This window comes from Embiotoca jacksoni, unplaced genomic scaffold (genome assembly GCF_022577435.1).
Source record: "Embiotoca jacksoni isolate LCO1_2020_lvr unplaced genomic scaffold, fEmbJac1.0.p SCAF_28, whole genome shotgun sequence".
NCBI classification, from domain to species: Eukaryota; Metazoa; Chordata; class Actinopteri; family Embiotocidae; genus Embiotoca; species Embiotoca jacksoni.
The window spans coordinates 2,504,463-2,522,813 of NW_027185379.1; the positions used below are offsets into that span (position 1 = coordinate 2,504,463).

The following is an 18,351-nucleotide window of genomic DNA, read 5'->3' on the forward strand; positions in this document are numbered from 1 at the left end:
GTTGATGTATGCTACCACTGGGAGGCAATTCCATCGGCTCGGTAGAACCCCAACAAAGAAATCGAGTAAAGAGCAAAAAAATAAAAACACTGAAACTTCCCACAGATTATCCGAGCAATATTCCCTCCACTTGGTGATGATGTACTAGAACACTCAATGTGAGATGGTAAAATGTTTATTAACCAAAGTGAGAAATGATTTATTATATTACAGCTTACAAAGAAAAGTAATAAAACTAGTAGAAATAGATAGATACATTGCTCAGCTTGAAAATAACATCAGACCATCAACGTCGAGGACTTAAAAGATCCTTTCAGTCTGTGAACGATAGATGGCTATTTTGGGTCAAAGAACTCCAAAGTTCATGAGCAATTTTCCAATTATGTTCTATAATACATCACCTACTGTCTCATTGGCTCTGTGGCCATAATCTAATAGAAGCTGGCTGCTGGCCTCCGGGGGCCAAAATTAGAAACCTGCTGGATCACTCACGACAAGAGCGTCTTTGTAGGATGTTCATTTCCTCCCAATCTGGCCAGAATTAGATGAGGACATATGATAATTTAATCTGAAATTACAGTGTATGTAAAAATAGAAAATACCACTGCCCTGTTGAATTGAAATTGAATTTTCTCAATAAAGCACACTTTTCATCAGCATTGCAACCGAACCACTCCATCCACCTATACCTTCAATTTTAGTACTACAAAAATGCAATCTCCTTGATGGTTTCATAAGAGGTTGCATTCAAAGATATAGCCTCAGGGCTCAAACAGCTACAATGGATGTTGCAAATTCACCCCAGATATGTCAAGACTACAGGGTGACCGGCGGGTGGAATGGATGGAGGCCATCTTGTGACACAAGGGACACAATAGGTTTGATGTCAAAGTGCTGTTGAAAAAAAAAGAAAAGGCATCTAAGGTCTGAAGTGAACAAAGTTACACGGCTGTTTGATTCTCCCTTAAAAAAAAAGCTCACAGGAGTATAAAGCAGAGCAAGCACACATGAGCATTCCTTAATCACATTACTCCCTGCACCCGCTCCACAGCGTCATGTGAGCACCACCACTCAGCCACCGAGACATCAGTTTGCGTCAAAACGCTGGACTGATCGATCACCTAGGAGGCTCAGCCTCGGTGGCCAATTACACAGTCCGGGTAAATTCTAAAACAGCAACTCATTTTTAATTCTCTGCTCTCATTTCTGCAAGGCAATGGCTAGATAAAGAAAGAAAAAAAACCCTCCCTAAATAGATATGTACAGCAGAAATGATGAAGGACTGACGGAAAAAGAAAACTGATCTATACATGAGCGGGTCTGTTGCATTAAATAGTCTAAAGTTTTATTTAAAGATATTTTATACAATACTTATTTTACTTATGACAACAACAGGAAATTATCTAGATTTCAAAAGATACACAGTTGCTTGGATGCGTTGGGTTGGTTGGCTGTTAGTGAAAGTCCTGTTTTGTTAAGGGAGGTTTATGTGTTGCCACTGCCAGTCACAATTTAACTGACATGTCTTAAGAGCAATCACTGTTAAAGAGGAAAAACAAATAATGATCAAACTTCACTATCGTTCAAGTAGTTTCCTCTTTAATCATTGTTGGCAAGTCTAAATTCCACCTAGAGTACACATCTCTGTTTATTTTATATGAATAAGTAAATCGGGAAATGCAGAGTACACCATTCCCTCATCTGTAACAATAGTATCATTTTCAAGGTAAAGTACGACATGCAGTTAATTCATTTCACGAGAAACATTTTAAAGCCATACGGAGAGCTGAAGTGAAAGATTCATGAATTTGGCTCCACAACTGGGATTCAATATGGACTCCCTGAGAAAGATATTGTTTGGATACATCAACTCCCCAGTAAGACCCAGTTGGACAAAACCTGCCAGGGCAGCTTTTGAAAAAGCTGATTTAGCAATTCTTTTCTCTTTTCTTTTCAATTTTTCATCATCTAACGCAACAGTTAAACTGGAGTAACAATACTGACTTTTATTATGTTTTCCAAGGGACAGATAGGAAACCAGACAAAATGGTAAAAACTAAACGAAGGGAACTGTCTTGCAAAAAATGAAGCAAAGAAAAAGAAAAGAGGGGTGCTTACGAGTAAAATCCTCATCCCTTAATTGAGATTATTCGTGTCTCTGAGTTTAAACAGCCGGCTCAGAGCAGAACAAAGCCCATGATTGACGAGATGATGTTCCATTCATTAAATTGTGCTTGGGGGTGGGTCTCCTTGAGTGCAGACACACACTGCGCTCCCAGCCACCAGTATCTGATAACACCCATCCACAAATTATAAGCACAAGGAAAATATGAAACTCCGTGTGTGTCTGTGTAAGGAATTCAGAGATGCGACAATTACTGCTTACTTATCTCTACTGCTGTACGTTTCTTTTGAAAACTCTTGATTTTGGTCGTCAGCATTTGTTCAAAATGAATAATTGTACTGTAATAGCATCTCAATTGAGCTCTTGAGTTCAATTTATTATTTATAAAACAAAATGCATTGCTAAATCTAAACATGATTGATCCTTTGCACAGCTTTTAAACATTTAAAAGAAATAAATCTCAGCCCTTTCTCTTGATGATTTTGATGATGAGTGTTGCACAATGCATTCTCAAATCTCTTATTTCCAGGTATTGTAGGATACGCAGCAGTGGCGGGGAACAGTAAACTGTCCTCAGGCAGCTTTGTGGCAGTAGAAACCTGACCTTCCAGTGCCACGCAGTCTCATTATGTTAACAAAAATCAATGCAGATGAAGGGCACTTTGGGAGGTGAAAGGGAAGGCGAGCATTAGCAGAGAGAGTAAGAAGCTAAATAAGCGGGGCTGTGAGTGGTATTTACATGATGTTCGAATGTGTATGCATGTTTGTCTAGGCGTATACAGTGTATATGTAAATGCCAAATATTTGTCTGGTTATATTTTGTAAATTCAATAAAACTATTGGGATATAATCATATTTCTATGTACAAGTATTTCTTTAATAAAGGCTCAGTTCAAGATAAATTAGCCCACTTTTTGGTTTTGAGATATAAGTTGAAAATCTTTGCTGCTCAAAGCATTGAAAAATCTGATGTCAAAATCTCAACTTCACAGGAACCTCTTTTTTATAGGAAAAAAATTGCTCATAAACAAACATTATGTTCCGTAGATAATTGAAAACAACTGCTGCAAAGACATGATGGTGTTAAGCAGTTATGTTATTTTGTTATTACGGGGATTTTGGCCGATCCTTGTCTCTAGGTTTGGACAGCTTTTAATGAATCTTGGATGTATATATATATATATATATACATATAACAAAGGAAAATTGAATGTCAAAAGTGAAATTTTAAAGTGCCATTATTGGTCCTAGAATTACTTTAAAAAAAAACATTTACACACCCCTTCACAAATGCATGTGCATGCATGTGGGAGAAGGTGTGTGAACATGAGAGAGAAACAGAAACAAAACGAGGCAATGTGAAAGATAGAATTACAGAGAAAGAGTTGCGTAACAATGAACTGTCAAAAGTTGCCCTTGGCTATCTCTCCTCATCGTCACGAGATGCAGCTCACTACTTGCAGCAGAGACCAACTCTGACTGATAGAGGGTAAGTTCACATCAAGGTGCCAATGCAACTGATGCTGCCAAATATCTCAAAATCCTTTTAGAAATACAAACACATCAACACTTTTTAAGATGTATTGTCTAGCTAACCCTATCTAATCCCATTTACACTACTTTCCAGTGGCACTGCGGCTGTACAAGGCAAGTACAGTTTATTTGTAGAGCACATTTCAACAACAAGGCAATTCAAAGTGCTTCACATAAAACCAATAAAAGCATCAAAACATAAGGCAAAAGAAAAGGACAGGCAGGTTTCTGGGAGTTTGTTCCAGATATGTGGAGCATAAAACCTGAACGCTGCTTCTCCATGTTTAGTTCTGACTGTGGGGACAGAAAGGAGACCAGTCCCAGATGACCTGAGTGGTCTGGATGGTTCATAAGGTAGCAGTAGATTAAAAATGTATTTTGGCCCTAAACAATTCAGTGTGTTCTAGACCAATGGTAGGATTTTAAACTCGATCCTTTGTTTGACAGGAAGCCAGCGTAAAGACCTCAGAACTAGAGTGATGTGATCCAGTTTTTGGCACCAAAAACAATTACTTCTGTTTTATCCTTGTTTAAATGAAGAAAATTCTGGCACATCCAGTTGTTGATTTGCTCAATGCATTTACCCAGCCCTTGTATGGGACTATAGTCCCCTGGTGATATAGTTATGTAAATTTGTGTGTTGTCTGCATAATTATGATAACACACTTTGTTGTTTTCCATAATTCCAGCTCGTGGAAGCATGTAGATGTTGAACAGAAGAGGGCCCACAATTGAACCTTGGGGAACACCACATGTCATTTTAGTCCGCTCTGATGTGTAATTAGCTATCGACACAAAGTATTCTCGGTCCTTCAAGTAGGATTCAGACCAGTTTAGTGCTATGCAAGAAAGTCCCACCCAGTTTTCTAGTCTGTCTAGTAATATGTCATGGTCGACAGTGTCGAATGCAGCACTGAGATCCTGTAATACTGAGACTGAAATTCTGCCACTGTCTGTGTTTAAGTGGATGTGATTGAAAACCTTAACAAGAGCAGTTTCAGTACTGTGGTGCTGTCGAAAGCCTGATTAGAAAACATCAAAACACTTATTTACAGCCAGGAAGTTGTTCAGCTGTTGAAAAACAGCATTTTCAATTATTTTACTTAAAAATGGGAGGTATAAGAGCAACAAATGAGACATTGTTCACAATATGTAACATTATTGCTGAGAAATACAATTATGTCTATCCCAGAAACCCACGCTGATGTGCGTGAGCCTTGTTTACTTCTGCCTGTCTCTGTACGCAATGAACCATGCCGTCTGCATAACTTGCCATTTGTTCTTCTTCAGTTGTTTCTGTCAATTTATGCAATTTCCATAAGAGGAACGAACTTCTCCATTTTTTTTTAAAGCTTTGTTTGTTTTCTTTAAGAAAGGGAAATTCCCAGTCCGTTAGGTGACACACTCGCTCAGCTCTGCAGTTGTCTGCTCAGAGGATAACTGAAAAAAATATCATATTATCGACCACATACCCGAGTCACTTCATCAAACTATAATCACAAAAACCCACAAGTACAAGACTCTGCATCAACTAATAAAATGTAAGCACATTAAATATCAGTTGATATGTTGCCTGTGAAATCTAACTGAGCTCCACCAGCAGTACGTGTTCACGAGTGATTAAGATCAGAGACATTGCATGAGGAATACTGATGCTGGCAGGAAGTCGTCGAGTGTTGTCTTGGCGGCACTTTTGTCGCTCCCCTCAAATTTCTCTCACTAACACTCACACAGACAGTATGCTCACTGATGTTAACTTCAGCATCAATACTCCCCGTTATTGACAGGTGCTTTCTGTCTGTTGGTGTGGGTGAAAGCATTTTCCAAATGTGCAGAGAATTTCCACACGATGAGACTGTGTTGTCAAAAACAGAATTTGTTGCCACATGAAATTCACATTTGTTTTACTCAAAAAATGTACTCTGCTTTGATCATTTCCGTTTGGGGAAGATGTACACAAGTTGTCCTGAAATGATTACTTGGTTAATAAATTGTTTACATCTTGTTTGTCAGCTTGTCATTTTTGGTACTTCTGTTGGCACCCAAGTAGCTGTATTGTCAATTTAGAATTTATTGAAGCTAATCTTTACCCAAATCATTGATTTACATAAAAGGTTTGTACATATTGTTAAACTCTTTAAAGCAAATGTGTGATTTTGTTCTGTATGAATAAAACAAACTTGATATTAAAATGAAGAGAGTGATAGGATCAGCATAAAAGCCAACATTGTACTCCTTGGATAAAAAAAAAAAACGAAAAAAAAAAAAGCCTCTTGTGCAAAGTCGGTTTTACAAGGAAGATACATGTAGACTGATCTTCAGATGTGTGCGGTGTTTGCATGTCTAAAGGGGAAAATGGAACGGAAACCAGAAAGACGAAGCACTGCTTTCTGAGCACAGAAGAGAACAAACAGACTTACTTCAGAGTAGCAGTGGGTCACCTCTGAATGGAGGACAATATCCAGGGCTGCTTCTCCCAATAAGATTCTTTTTAAATGTTTTTTTCACATAGTCAAAACAGCAATAATTAATAGAGTGCAAGTGGAGGACATGAAAACGCTGTGATGAAAATTCTTTAAGAAGTGAAGTAAGAGTCAAATAAAATGTTCCCCAAAATGTTTTCATGCCTGCCTAGTGCATTGAAACACTTCAAGATGGTACTAGTTTTGATGTATAACACTAATCAAAATTAGTCAAGGTTTATCTGATCCTGTCCGCAAATAGTGCTGAAATCTCTGATTATATTTCATGAGCTTTTCAGAGAAAATGCAAAGGGTGGACGCAGAACTCAGTTTCTGATCAAATTTGTGAGAAAAAGGAACGAAAAACTTCTGTGAAAACAGAGCTACATGACCAAGAAAAGCCTGATGTGATGTTAACGTCAAAGTAAGTATGACACAAGTCCTTTCTGTTCCCCAACACATTTGAGCCACACCCTGCTGGCTCCAGTCGTTACAGTTTGAGATCTATGACACCACCTTACTGAACACGGACCAGGGGGATCTCCTCATGATGTCAAGATTTTTACACTCTCCACAGCTGTTTTTTATTCCACAGCTGGACATACTGCAAGTTACAGATGATCAACCATGTGCAAAAAAAAATTAACGTCCACCAGCTGCCAGATGGTGGGAAAACAACAGCGTGAATGCAATCTGAATGGGAAGGAATCATTTAGTAACAATAGGTTTTTCACTAAATATGGTATACTAAATATATTTGGCCAATTTCATATGTTTTGTAGATGAATGTATTGATATCATTAATATAAAAAAAAACTGCACAATGCATTTAAGTATATTGTGGGTCTGTGATAATACACACACATACAAAATAAATTCAAACAATCGTGTATCCGCCCATACTGGATAAGGAGCTCACTCACTTTTGTTTAAGGAGAACAGTTAAGTATCTGAAATTGAGTCATCATTTTGTACATGTAGTTTTGTTTTTTGTTGTTTTTTTAATACAAGATTAAATGGAGAATAATTTAGGTAATTAGGCAAAGCTATGGCTTGAAGGTAGGAGGATTGCTCCTCTCAATCCCAGACCAAAGCAGCTTTACATAAGAACATTACTGCATAGAAATGTAATCATTAGCATGTCTGGGCGGCACTTTTATCCATCATTCTTTATGGTGCCATTCTTTTTCTTTTTTCTTATCAGTGGTTGCTCCAGAGAGAAACAAGCAATTCTCATGGAAAACAGATCTAAAACAAAAGCTGTAGCGAAAACACTGAACTGTACCTTTATATTACCAAACCAAGCTTTAATGTGACCAACACCTATTTTCACGATCCTGAATACAAGAAGCAGGGAGCAGACCCTTTCTTTAACTTGAAAAGGTGGTAGAGAGGAGGATGCTGAACAAACTATTATCCATATTGGATAATCCTGACTACCCTCTCCACCACCTGCTGCAGGGACAGCGGAGCACTTTCTCTAAAAGATTCCTCCAGCTCCGCTGTCACAAGGACAGATACAGGAGATCATTCCTGCCGACCGCAATAAGACTATACGATAACTCACCTCTGGTAAAATCCATCACAGTACAATAACACTGTTGACTGTGTTTCTTGGTTGTTTGTATATAATATATATAGATATATACTGTACTGTATATACTGTGCATTTTATATTTTATATTTTTTACTGCTATTTTATTGCTTTTCTATTATTCTATTATTATCTTATTGCTTCTGTATGCTGCTGTAGCGAAAAAATTTCCCCTCGGGGATTAATAAAGTAACTACCTAACCTAACCTAACCTAACCCACACAAAAAATAAAGAGTAAAATCAATAACAGCCTCAGACACTGTGTCCATTTATTTGGCAGGGATGTTCCTATTGCACTCTCTCAAATAACAAAGATGGGAGGAAAAAAACACAATTGCCAATAATATCATGTGGCTGAGCCCGTGCTGCAGACTTTTATGAAAAGTAAGATGCCATCTGTTCTAAATAACATCAGAAAAGACCGTGGGGGATTAATAAAAGAGAGGAGTTATTGTATTTTTTTTTTTAACAATATATATTATACTGCATGTACTGTGTAAATGTGTGCTGTAAAATGGCAGAAAATTTAAAAATAAAATCACATCACAATTTACCAAAGTGTAATGTCATGTTCTCAAATTGAAAAACAGCCCAAAACCTTTAAATATTAAACTTACTTGATTGATTGTGTTCTGTTGCAATTTTAGGTGCCAAATTTTTGAAAATGTAAATGTAGTCACAACAGCATACTAAGTGCAAACTGATTTCTTGAATAAGGATAGTGGCTTGTTTGGGATTTCTTTCATCCATTTAAAGATAAAAAAAAAAAAGAAGAAGATGGAGGGGATGTAGGCTACATAGAAACAGAGGCAGTGATCGAGCAGCAGGAATGGGTCAGGGTTCCTTACCATGGTTGTCGTCCGACTGGTTGAAACCACATAGCTGGCAGATGGAGCGGACCCACTTGTTCATCTCTTCCTCAGTCTCAGCTACGAGATAAAAAGTGCGGTCTGAAGTTTTGATGTCAAACACAAAGCTGTCCTGAAACTCCTTCCTCTTAAAGGTGAGGCCGGCATCCACCTGCTCACAGCAGTGCAGGTCGATGACCCGGATGGGCTTCTTAGAGTGGTCGTTCTTGTAGTACTCCAGGACATCAGGGTCACCACTCATACGGCCACTGCGAAGTATAAACCAACGTTTCTTCCATGCCTGGAAAGGAAATGGAAAAGTAAGAACATTATACTTACCCTGCGAGCCAATAGAGTCACATTATATATGTGGATTGATTGATAATAACAACATAATTTATGTAAGCAACACCAATTCCATCCATTTTATTTCTTACTGTGTTTAATGTAACAAATTGCTGTGGTAACAGACTCAACAGCTGGACTTCAGTTGTGGTGTTAACTGACTTCAGAGAAAAGTCTGCGTATTTGAGTATGCGTGTGGTTGTGTGTGGTTTGTGTATGTGTTGGAGGCAGGGGGGGGGAGCAGCAGGTGCTTACTCCCTGCCAATGTATTTCCTGTGCTGATATCCCTCAGCAGAGCTCCTCTGTGACAAACTTCATTCTAACTGACTGCAGACTCCTCCCACTGCAAGAACTGGTGAATGACACTGCTTTCGTCCAATCAAAATCAAGCCACATCTGCATATGTTCGTCATGCTACTCGATTTTTTTTTTTTTTTTTTGTACATACACATCCCTTGTCATCACCACAGAAAAGGCAGCCAAAGTACATGCACACACAATGTGGGCCAATGTAGGTAAGAGCAAAATTCTTACAAGGAAACGTGTTGGTTTTAAACTGATGTAGTCGTTGTATTTGCCAACTACAAAAGCATTAAGGAAGAACAGTGGCCTTCAATACAACAGCTCCGTATGGTTTTCCAGTGGCTGTCTAAAGAGACTCTGTGTGCTCAAAGACAAAAGAGGAAGATAGACCAGGAAGGGAAAGGGGGAGTAAAGGAGGGTTGAGGGGGGGTGGGGGGGGCTTTTGGACATCTGCCAGTGATGCACTTCCGCCAGGCAAAGTCTCACATGCAGGCTGCTGACACACAGGATCCTGCAGGCCCCCTCTCTCTCTCTCCATCAACACAGACACTGCAAGCCAACCCCTGCCCCACAGACACAGGGCAGAAAAATGGATCGAATCTCTCCTGTGCTGTTCAGACAGATATTCCCCGTCTCCTCTGGAAATATGAACGATAAATGCTCTATTTAGAGAGGCTATTAACTCTGAAATGCCGAGGTAAAATTAATGATGGCTAAAATAGCCGCCTTGGTGTCAACGTCCGGATATTGTGCACATTGGCTATCTGTCAAGCCGTCGTGGCTTACTGGGACACTGGGCAACACTGCGACAGAAAACAGAGCTGTTGCTGCCACACCTTTGCTTTTTCTATGAAAAACAAAATCAGATACCAAAATTCTAATCTCCCAGGAGGAAGATACCATCCATCTTCTGGATGGCAAATTCAAAACGCTGGGAGGAGAATGCACGAGCTGGCCAAACATATTGACGACTTGGAAAACAGAGAGAGAAGAAAGAATATATGGACAATATAGGTGTAATGGAGACCATAAAGGAGGGTAGATCTGAGGATTAAAAGTTAAAAAGGGCCCACATTATGCCAGCTCCCACGCCTGGGCCAGGAAAAAACCCATGACTGGTCCTACTCAGATCAACACTAAAGTTATTGATTGGGAGGTCAGGGCTACAGACTCATGTATGAAAATGTCAAATTGATCATCTTTTATGAAAGTTTGCCACTTTTTATTTGGCTGTCCAACCACAGTTGATCATAAATGTGGTCAGTTGAATCAGTAAAATTCTCAATAAATTCTCGGTGTCTCTGGGAAGCAGCTGCAAAAGCTGTTGGTCTTCCGGCACCAGCGTCGTCATTTCACGTGTTCATGTAGTTGTAAGAAAAGAGAAACAACAGGCTAATTCAGCTGCCGAGGTAGCCAGACTTGTAGCCTGGCTCGGCCGGACTATTTATCACACAGCTTTGTTTGTTTCCTTGTGATTTTACTCTGCACACCCTGCTCGCATTGACGTTCCCTAAGCCACGCTGAAGGGCATTCAGTTAGCGATTAGTATCGGCGATTACGCGCGATGACGTTGAAGTCAAGTGTTTTTTGTCAATGTAAGTGCAGCGGTGGTGACGTTTCAGACGGTTTGGCGCGTACAGATTGGTTAAAGCTACTTCAATAGTTTCTAAGTTTTAACCCATGGTCTACGCCCAGTAGGATGCAATGGCTACCGATGGTTCCCTATGGAGCAAACCCAGACCCGAAAAAAATGTACGCATTGAATTAGGATCTGGTAACACCAGGCTAAGCCCGAATTTGGATGTCACTAAAAACAAAACAAAACCCTCAAAAAACCCTTTGCTCAAATTGCCCTGTGATGCCAACAGAAGCAGAATCATTCTGCTGTGTTGAATGTCAGTTTGGGAGAGCCAGTGCGTGCGTTACAGTGCATAAACTTTTACCCCTTACATGGACAGAGGTGTGCTGGAGTCCTTTTTAAGGGTATTAAACATATACTGGAAAAGACAAACAAAACCAGCAGGGCAGAGAGGGACGATGATTACTGAGTATTCTTGTCACCTACCTTTATGGTTTGGCCAAGAAAGTAATAGCTATAGGCGAGAGTCTTTCCTGTCCGTTGCTTTCTGTAAACAATATCATTTGACTGCTTTTTTTTGTTGAGTGGGTGCTACAAGGGGAGAGAAGCCCAAAGACTTGAGGTTTGGCATCAGAAGCTAATACATGTAGACGCATGGCTCTGTGAGGAGGAGTACTCAGGAAAACTTTTATTGGTCAATCTATCAGACAATGAGGAATGTACTGCTACAATTAACTAGATTCACCGTCAACACTGATTGGACGTCCAGAAAAAAAATAAAATCTAGTTTGCCAGATTTAGAATGTTTGCATAAAGATGTAATTATGTACATGTTACGTTATGACTTACATTATTGCTTATTATTTAGATGATTTTGATACAATATCCATTAAAGCTAATTACATTTTTTACTTTAGGGTTGTTTTTACAGGTTGCCAGTTCAGTTGTTGTTTACACACATTTTATTCTATCTTTTTTTTCAGGAAGTTCTGATATCAATCTTATTTTCAGCGTGCAGCCAAAGTACTCCTGACGCTGTAAGACTTTTCATTTTATTATCTGTCAGACTGAAACACTGATAAAAAGCTGCAGGCAGTATGCTGTTAATGGTGTTCATAGAACTGAGCCGCTGTGTGTAACACCCCAGTTTCAGGAAACAGACAAATAAAATTGTAAACAGATATAATCAGCACTATCTGATGAGTTCTGTGAAAACTATATATTAGCTCATTTTTCACTATAGGAGGTTATTATGAATGTTCCCGACTATAAGCGTGAAAGGTTTGAGGAAACAGAGTCCAAAAAAGGAAAAGAAGATACTCCTTGCCTTCTAAATGTTTCCACTGGCGTATGAACTTCCTTATTTCATAGAAATACAGGGCAGTCATCACACTCCTGCACAAATAAATGCAAGCACGACATACTTAAAAATATATATATATATATATATATTCCAGGTCCACAAAGCACTTTGGTTCAGTGCCATTACATCATTTAGAAAGAAATTGTTATAACTCTTGCAATCCGGATTTAAATAGTTTTGCCTTTTCTGGAAATAGAGAGCATCACTTAATTGGGAGCTGAAATATTGCCCATTTTCTAAAGGTCAGGGCGACCTGACTGGGTTATTTCCTGGCATCCTTCAGCTGCGGTCAGCATATAAACCTAGGACAGCTCTCTACCACACAGGAAAGACAATTCATTTCGGAGGCCTTATCATCCTAAAAATAGAATTAGTACGTCTTCAGGAAAAGAAGCTGCAGCCTAATTCAAGAACAAAATAATTCACAGCTTGGTCTGAATAAGAGGATTGAATTAAAACTGCAAGCAGTGATATACGGGCCCTCGCACTCTGCGCGTCGGCTCCCTGAAGCCGGCTCCCCAACGTGCAGCGCGCGAGCGACCGCATATCTCAAGCAGGGGGCGCTATGACTATGACAGAATATTACTATCAGGTGTCTTCAGGGCGGGACTGTTATCAAAGATGTAATGTTTGAGGAAGATCGGAATATGTACGTAAAAGTTACAGTCAGTTGGAGGTTCATGGCGAGGCGCTCAAAATGGCCACCACTACACGGTCACACCGATCGACGAAAACAAATTCATGATGCCGAGAGACTTTTCGGTACATCTCGGTGTGATACCCGTGTCCAACAAATTTGGTGCCGGGGCTGCAGTTTAGGGGGCGCTGGCGAGCCGTTTGGCCACGCTCACTCGCAAAACACATATCAGATGTATGTCACACGTTTCGTGAGGTCTCAAGCATCCGTTGACCTTAAACATCAACTTCCTGTGTCACGGCGAGACATCAAACTTTGCCGCATCGCCACGGCGACGCCCATTGACAAAGTCGAACGAAATTTCTCGATATATCATCAACCACATGTTTATAAGCTATTCTGATCTTTAGGTTCATGTGTAGTGGCATGTGAAAGTATGAAAAGTGTCATTTCCAGTGGTTACATCGCACCGTTACGTCGAGGTGTGATACAGATGTCCACCAGATTACGTGCATGTAGGTAAATGTGGCCGCCAGGGCATCTCTTTAGGGGGCGCTAGCGAGCCATTTGGCCACGCCCACTCGCGACTACACTAGAATATGACATTTTTCGCCGGGGGAGAGATATGTGTATCAACATTCATGAGTTTTTAAATATGATAAAGCCTCCAAAAAGGCAGTTCTTTGCGGAGAAAAATAAGGAACGAGAATACTAATTGTACGATATAACAACAGGGCTTTCGCACCTTCGGTGCTCGGGCCCTAATAATGTTTCCCTCTGTTATACTTTCTGCTGAGCTCCTCGTTATGAGCAATCAGTTTTTAAATCAGCCTTTTCAACAACACAACTGGCGGTTGAGCTTCTCTCTCTCTCTCTCTCTCTCGCCTGCACGCTCTCATCTGCACTCTTTTAAATTTGAGCAAACTTCCTTGCATGGCAAAGTAAATCATGGGGGAGGAGGATACAACAAAAAATGAACTAACCCACCCACCGCCTGTCCTACAGAGCATGTCTAAGCCCATCAATCACTGCCTGAGCCCTGGGAAGTGAGGGCTGAAGCTGTAAAACTAGGCTGAACCATCCCGTCTCTCCAACCTTCCCCTCCCCTCCCCCTCACGGCTTCAGTTAAATTTGCATCGTTGTTCAACAGAAAAAAGGGCTCAGCAGAGAAACGCTGGCCTTGTTAACAACTGAACTGGACAGTCCACGGGACCACTGAGATAGCTCCGTGCCAGGCCACTAATCACACCAGAAACTAACTTAATATCAAAGAGTTATATTATTGTCTGACAACACACAGCAAATCACATGGAACATGGTGCTACTCCCATGTACCACCATTGCGTTCATCATGTTTGTCTGCTCTTTCTGCAGTACAGATAAAATCTAAGCGGAAAATAGAACAACAAAGTGCAAAACTAAATTTCACTCTTAATGAGAAAAACAGTAAAGACACAAGTTTGTGAATGCTTCCCAATATTAAGGAAAGAAACCCTTGCTGTTTGGGTTGTAAGAGTCTTAACTGTAGATTGTAAAGAAAAAAAAATTAAGTTGCCTGCCAGCACTTGAACCTCTCCAAGAAGAAGGGCAGCCATCCGTATCTCTGAACACGCAGTGTTTAGTCTTATACAATCATTCCATAAAGGCTTGATCTTACCTTGTTCCAACATGGTCTCATTTGGTGCTGTGCTGATGGCAGCCAGCTACCGATATAAACAGACGACAGTGGAATACAAAGCCTTCCATGTTTGCATCTATTTTAGATGACTGGGAAGGAAAACATCTAATAACAAAAAAAATAGAAGACAATCTTTTGAGCGGGTTAGCTTCTAAAAATAGGATCAAAACTAGTCCATCCAGCCAGTTCCTTTTGTTTTATTGGATGTTGATGAGTAGACATGTTTTTTCTATTTTTGTCAGGATGCTAAACAATGATTCTGGGGGAAAACAAACCAATTCATACAATAGCTCTCCATTCTTGGAAATGAAAAGGACACAGTTTTCTGGTTAATAATTCTCCAAGGCTTTATATCACATTTTGGAATATAAGTACACAGTGACAGTGAATACACCACAACAATCATTCACTGGATTTACACATGTACTGTAAAACACGGTTACAATAAGTCAAGTCCCAGTAACACAGACTAATGAACTGACGTGAGAGGGATCGTCACGGCCTAAACAATTATCTAAGGTGTGCCCTTTATAGCAACAGAGCAATACGTCGTGTGTGTGTTTAGTAGTAGGCTGTGTCAACAGACTGGATGATAAGTATCAGTCAACATGTTTTTAAATGTGCAAGAGGAAATATCCAAGCCAAACACATATGTTATTCAAGTTAAAGGTTAGAATAGTGTTGTTTACCTCTGCTCCTATTAAAGCAGTAGATGAGGAGTCAGCAGGTTGTTGTCTTTGACCAAGCCTCCTTTGGTTTACCTGCAGCAGCAGTACACACACTACACAGCTGCACAGCTGCACAAACACTGTAGAGCTGAGGCTGAGTGTACATTTTCTCATCAAGTACCAGCTTTTGTAATGGTCATGTCGCGGTAGAGGGATTTACATCTGGTCATCTTTACTTGACTACAGTCAAACAGGACGCTTCACCCAACATGTCTTCTGTTTGATCTGAGCGCAACCTGGTATCACGGCATAAAACGTGAAATAGACACGCTTTGGCCTGTGTAGGTGGGACATTTACACATTTACACAATTCAACAAAATGCTTGTCATCTCCTGGATTCAAACCTCATAATCCCGCATGGCAGTCTGTGACTAATGCTACCGAGCCACCAGAAAATGTCATTTGTTGCCTCTGTTGCGGGACATTGGTCACATGATCCCGCATCACATGACCTTTACATGCGTGCAAGTTTCATGCTTCATAAACGTGTAACTGTCACACCCAGACAGGCCAAAGCATAGCTATTTCATGTTTTGCTGTAATGGGCCGGCGTGTGTACTGCATGCTTCGCCGTGACACTTGTTTGCAGAGCAACGACACATCAGCGCTCTTCCTCACACTCACTAACAACACAGTGATAGGACGGCATTAAAATGCACTAGCACTTGGCCGTTACTGCTTAATTATGGTAAAAGGTGAGTTGAGAGTGATCCACTTGACACTTTGTCCCCATCTTGACTTCATCAATATTTTTTATCTTCACCCTTTGCTTCTAGCAACCTTATTTTAAAAGCTTATAATTAAAGTTATTATAAATGATTCCAGGATACTGTCAGCTATATGTTAGCATAATGGGGCCTTTCATTTCACTGATTCAAAAAGGTTTCTGGTTGTCAGTAGGTATAGAAAACATAGTTTCATATCCCCACTTGTGCCTCAATATGGCTGGATGTCCTTTTTTCCAGAAAACTCTTCTCAACAAAAGAACAGTAGTGAAGACCATTTTACAATACATTAATTAAAAAGGAGGACTGTTAAAATGGTCACGCTTGTATGTGTGAATGCCAAAACACTTGTGATTCCGGCGAATGTGGCGAGAGGGGACAGAGCTGGATAGACAATGACGACAGAGCCCTGATTATTTAGTCCTAATCAATAGCGGGTCACACGTCACACCACATTCCAGAAACAGATGGGCGCTTCAGCAAGTGATGAATGTTCTCCAGTTGCATTTAAAGAACGTGACAGCATAAAAACACATTTCAAATTTGCATTTTAATGCTTTCCAAGCTTCCATATTCCAAAATGACAAAATTCAACCTCAATAATCAGGAAAAGCAAAACATGGTGATGCTTAACTTTCAAATAGGGGCAAGAAAATCTACTTAAAATAGACATGCTAGTGTCTGTATTTACTCTTATGACATCCATGTATGTTTATTTAAATAAATCGCAAAGGATTCCTTGGAAGTTGTACAGTTTACACAGGGTTCAACATCTTGGCTCTGACTGAGATGTTAAGCAGACAGCTGTCCCTGACAACGTTTAAAATAGGCATTTCCAAAGAATTTCTAATAAATTCAGGTCACAAAGAAAACACAGTCAAACAGTGTGCCAACAGAGTGTATCTTCAACAGGTCCAGACCATTATCTGCTCCAAGTGGTGAAGAGATCCAGATACTCCTGGGTTGGGCACAGCTTTCTCCCATCCATGTCCCCAGTAAGGTAAACATGAAAAAGCAGTTTCCCAGAGTATAAAGCTGCTGGAGTTTAAATCCAACAGATGCATTAGAGCACTCGCGTAATTGAAATCAAACTGCTCATGTTTCCCAATAGTCAAAACACTGACCTTGGAAGGATGGCAGCTGCTGAGCATAACACACAAAGATAAGACCCAAACAGGGCCATAAATTCTTGTGTGTTAATAAAGAAGGTGGGAGGTTAGCCATGGAGTACAAACACAGACAGGGCCGTCTCGAGCACGAAGGGAAGGACCACTTAACTCCTGATGTTTCCATCATCTGTGCAATTCACAACTTCACATTCTTCTTTTAAGCAAGATGTCGGCTTTAAAGATCTTTCAGTGCATGAAGATTTGAGCCTGATGTGACACTGCTTTCACAGAATCAGAGCAAATATGAGTCCACATACAATGCAATCATGTGACTTTGATGGAAAGCCTCATCCTACAGGTGTGACGATGATTGAGAGGGATGCTGCATTGGTACCTACACAGTTCTCATTCACTCACTTCATGGGGCAATGATCTGCGAAATGTGCTGCACATGCGATGACAAACAACCTCTAAAAATCTCTCAGTAGACATAATCAGCCTCAATTTGCAGTTGAACAGTTCCATCATTAGGAAAATGAGTAATCTCTCGCCATGTCTCCGTATCAGCAAAAGGCTGGGCTTATTTAGCGTGAGCCCACCCCGACAGTTTGACTAACGGGAAGCATTATCTTTAATCAGACTCTTTGTGTTGCTTCCCCTGCCTCTGCCATCTGTGTGTGGAGGGCGTGCAGTGAGCATCTCCTGGTCTTTCTAATTCATTGCAAGGAAGTTATAGGTGCACAAATAAAATTCAGATGGAACAGGAAGGGCCCACAAAGTGGAAGCATTTGCATAGGAGCGTAAAGTCTGCCCTCAGCCACTTAATCTGTTGGACCATCATTCCAATGCAAAAATCACTGCGTCTATGAGGCTACTGTCCCCAGCCAACTACATGCAACATTAATCAGCCACTGATATGTGGATCAAGATCTTTACATGTATGACATCATGACACATTTTTTTTAATATCTATATTAATCACTCTGTAAAGTATTATAAAAAGCAACTATTAATTGATGAATAATAAATAAGTGTACTACATGCGTACTACAGACTTCCTGATTGTTTTGATGAATTAACAGCTTAGCAATGTATCATGTGCAAGAGTTTGTTGTGCCTTTCAGAAATTAATCATGGTAGAATTATAACTGATTAAAGATGATCTTGTTCCAGTTTGAGTTTGTTCACAAGTGCAGACCATTTATTAGATGAAAAGGTTAATAACATATTGTCAATTAATGGCATCCAGATTACTTTATGCTGTGTACAGTCAAATCGGGGACTTCGTTGTTCTAATGGGTGGAGTATAACACAACACTG

General features: G+C 40.1%; 1 protein-coding gene across 2 annotated transcripts in view; it reads right to left on the reverse strand.

Moving 5' to 3' along the window:
* The window catches only part of gab2 (GRB2-associated binding protein 2), a 33,573-nt gene that overhangs the window by 9,304 nt on the left and 5,918 nt on the right, over positions 1-18,351 (reverse strand). For both annotated transcript variants that reach the window (XM_069161414.1, XM_069161413.1), the window contains exon 2: positions 8,564-8,864. In XM_069161414.1, the coding sequence (XP_069017515.1) occupies positions 8,564-8,864 (301 nt within the window). The remainder of the gene's footprint in view (positions 1-8,563; positions 8,865-18,351) is intronic.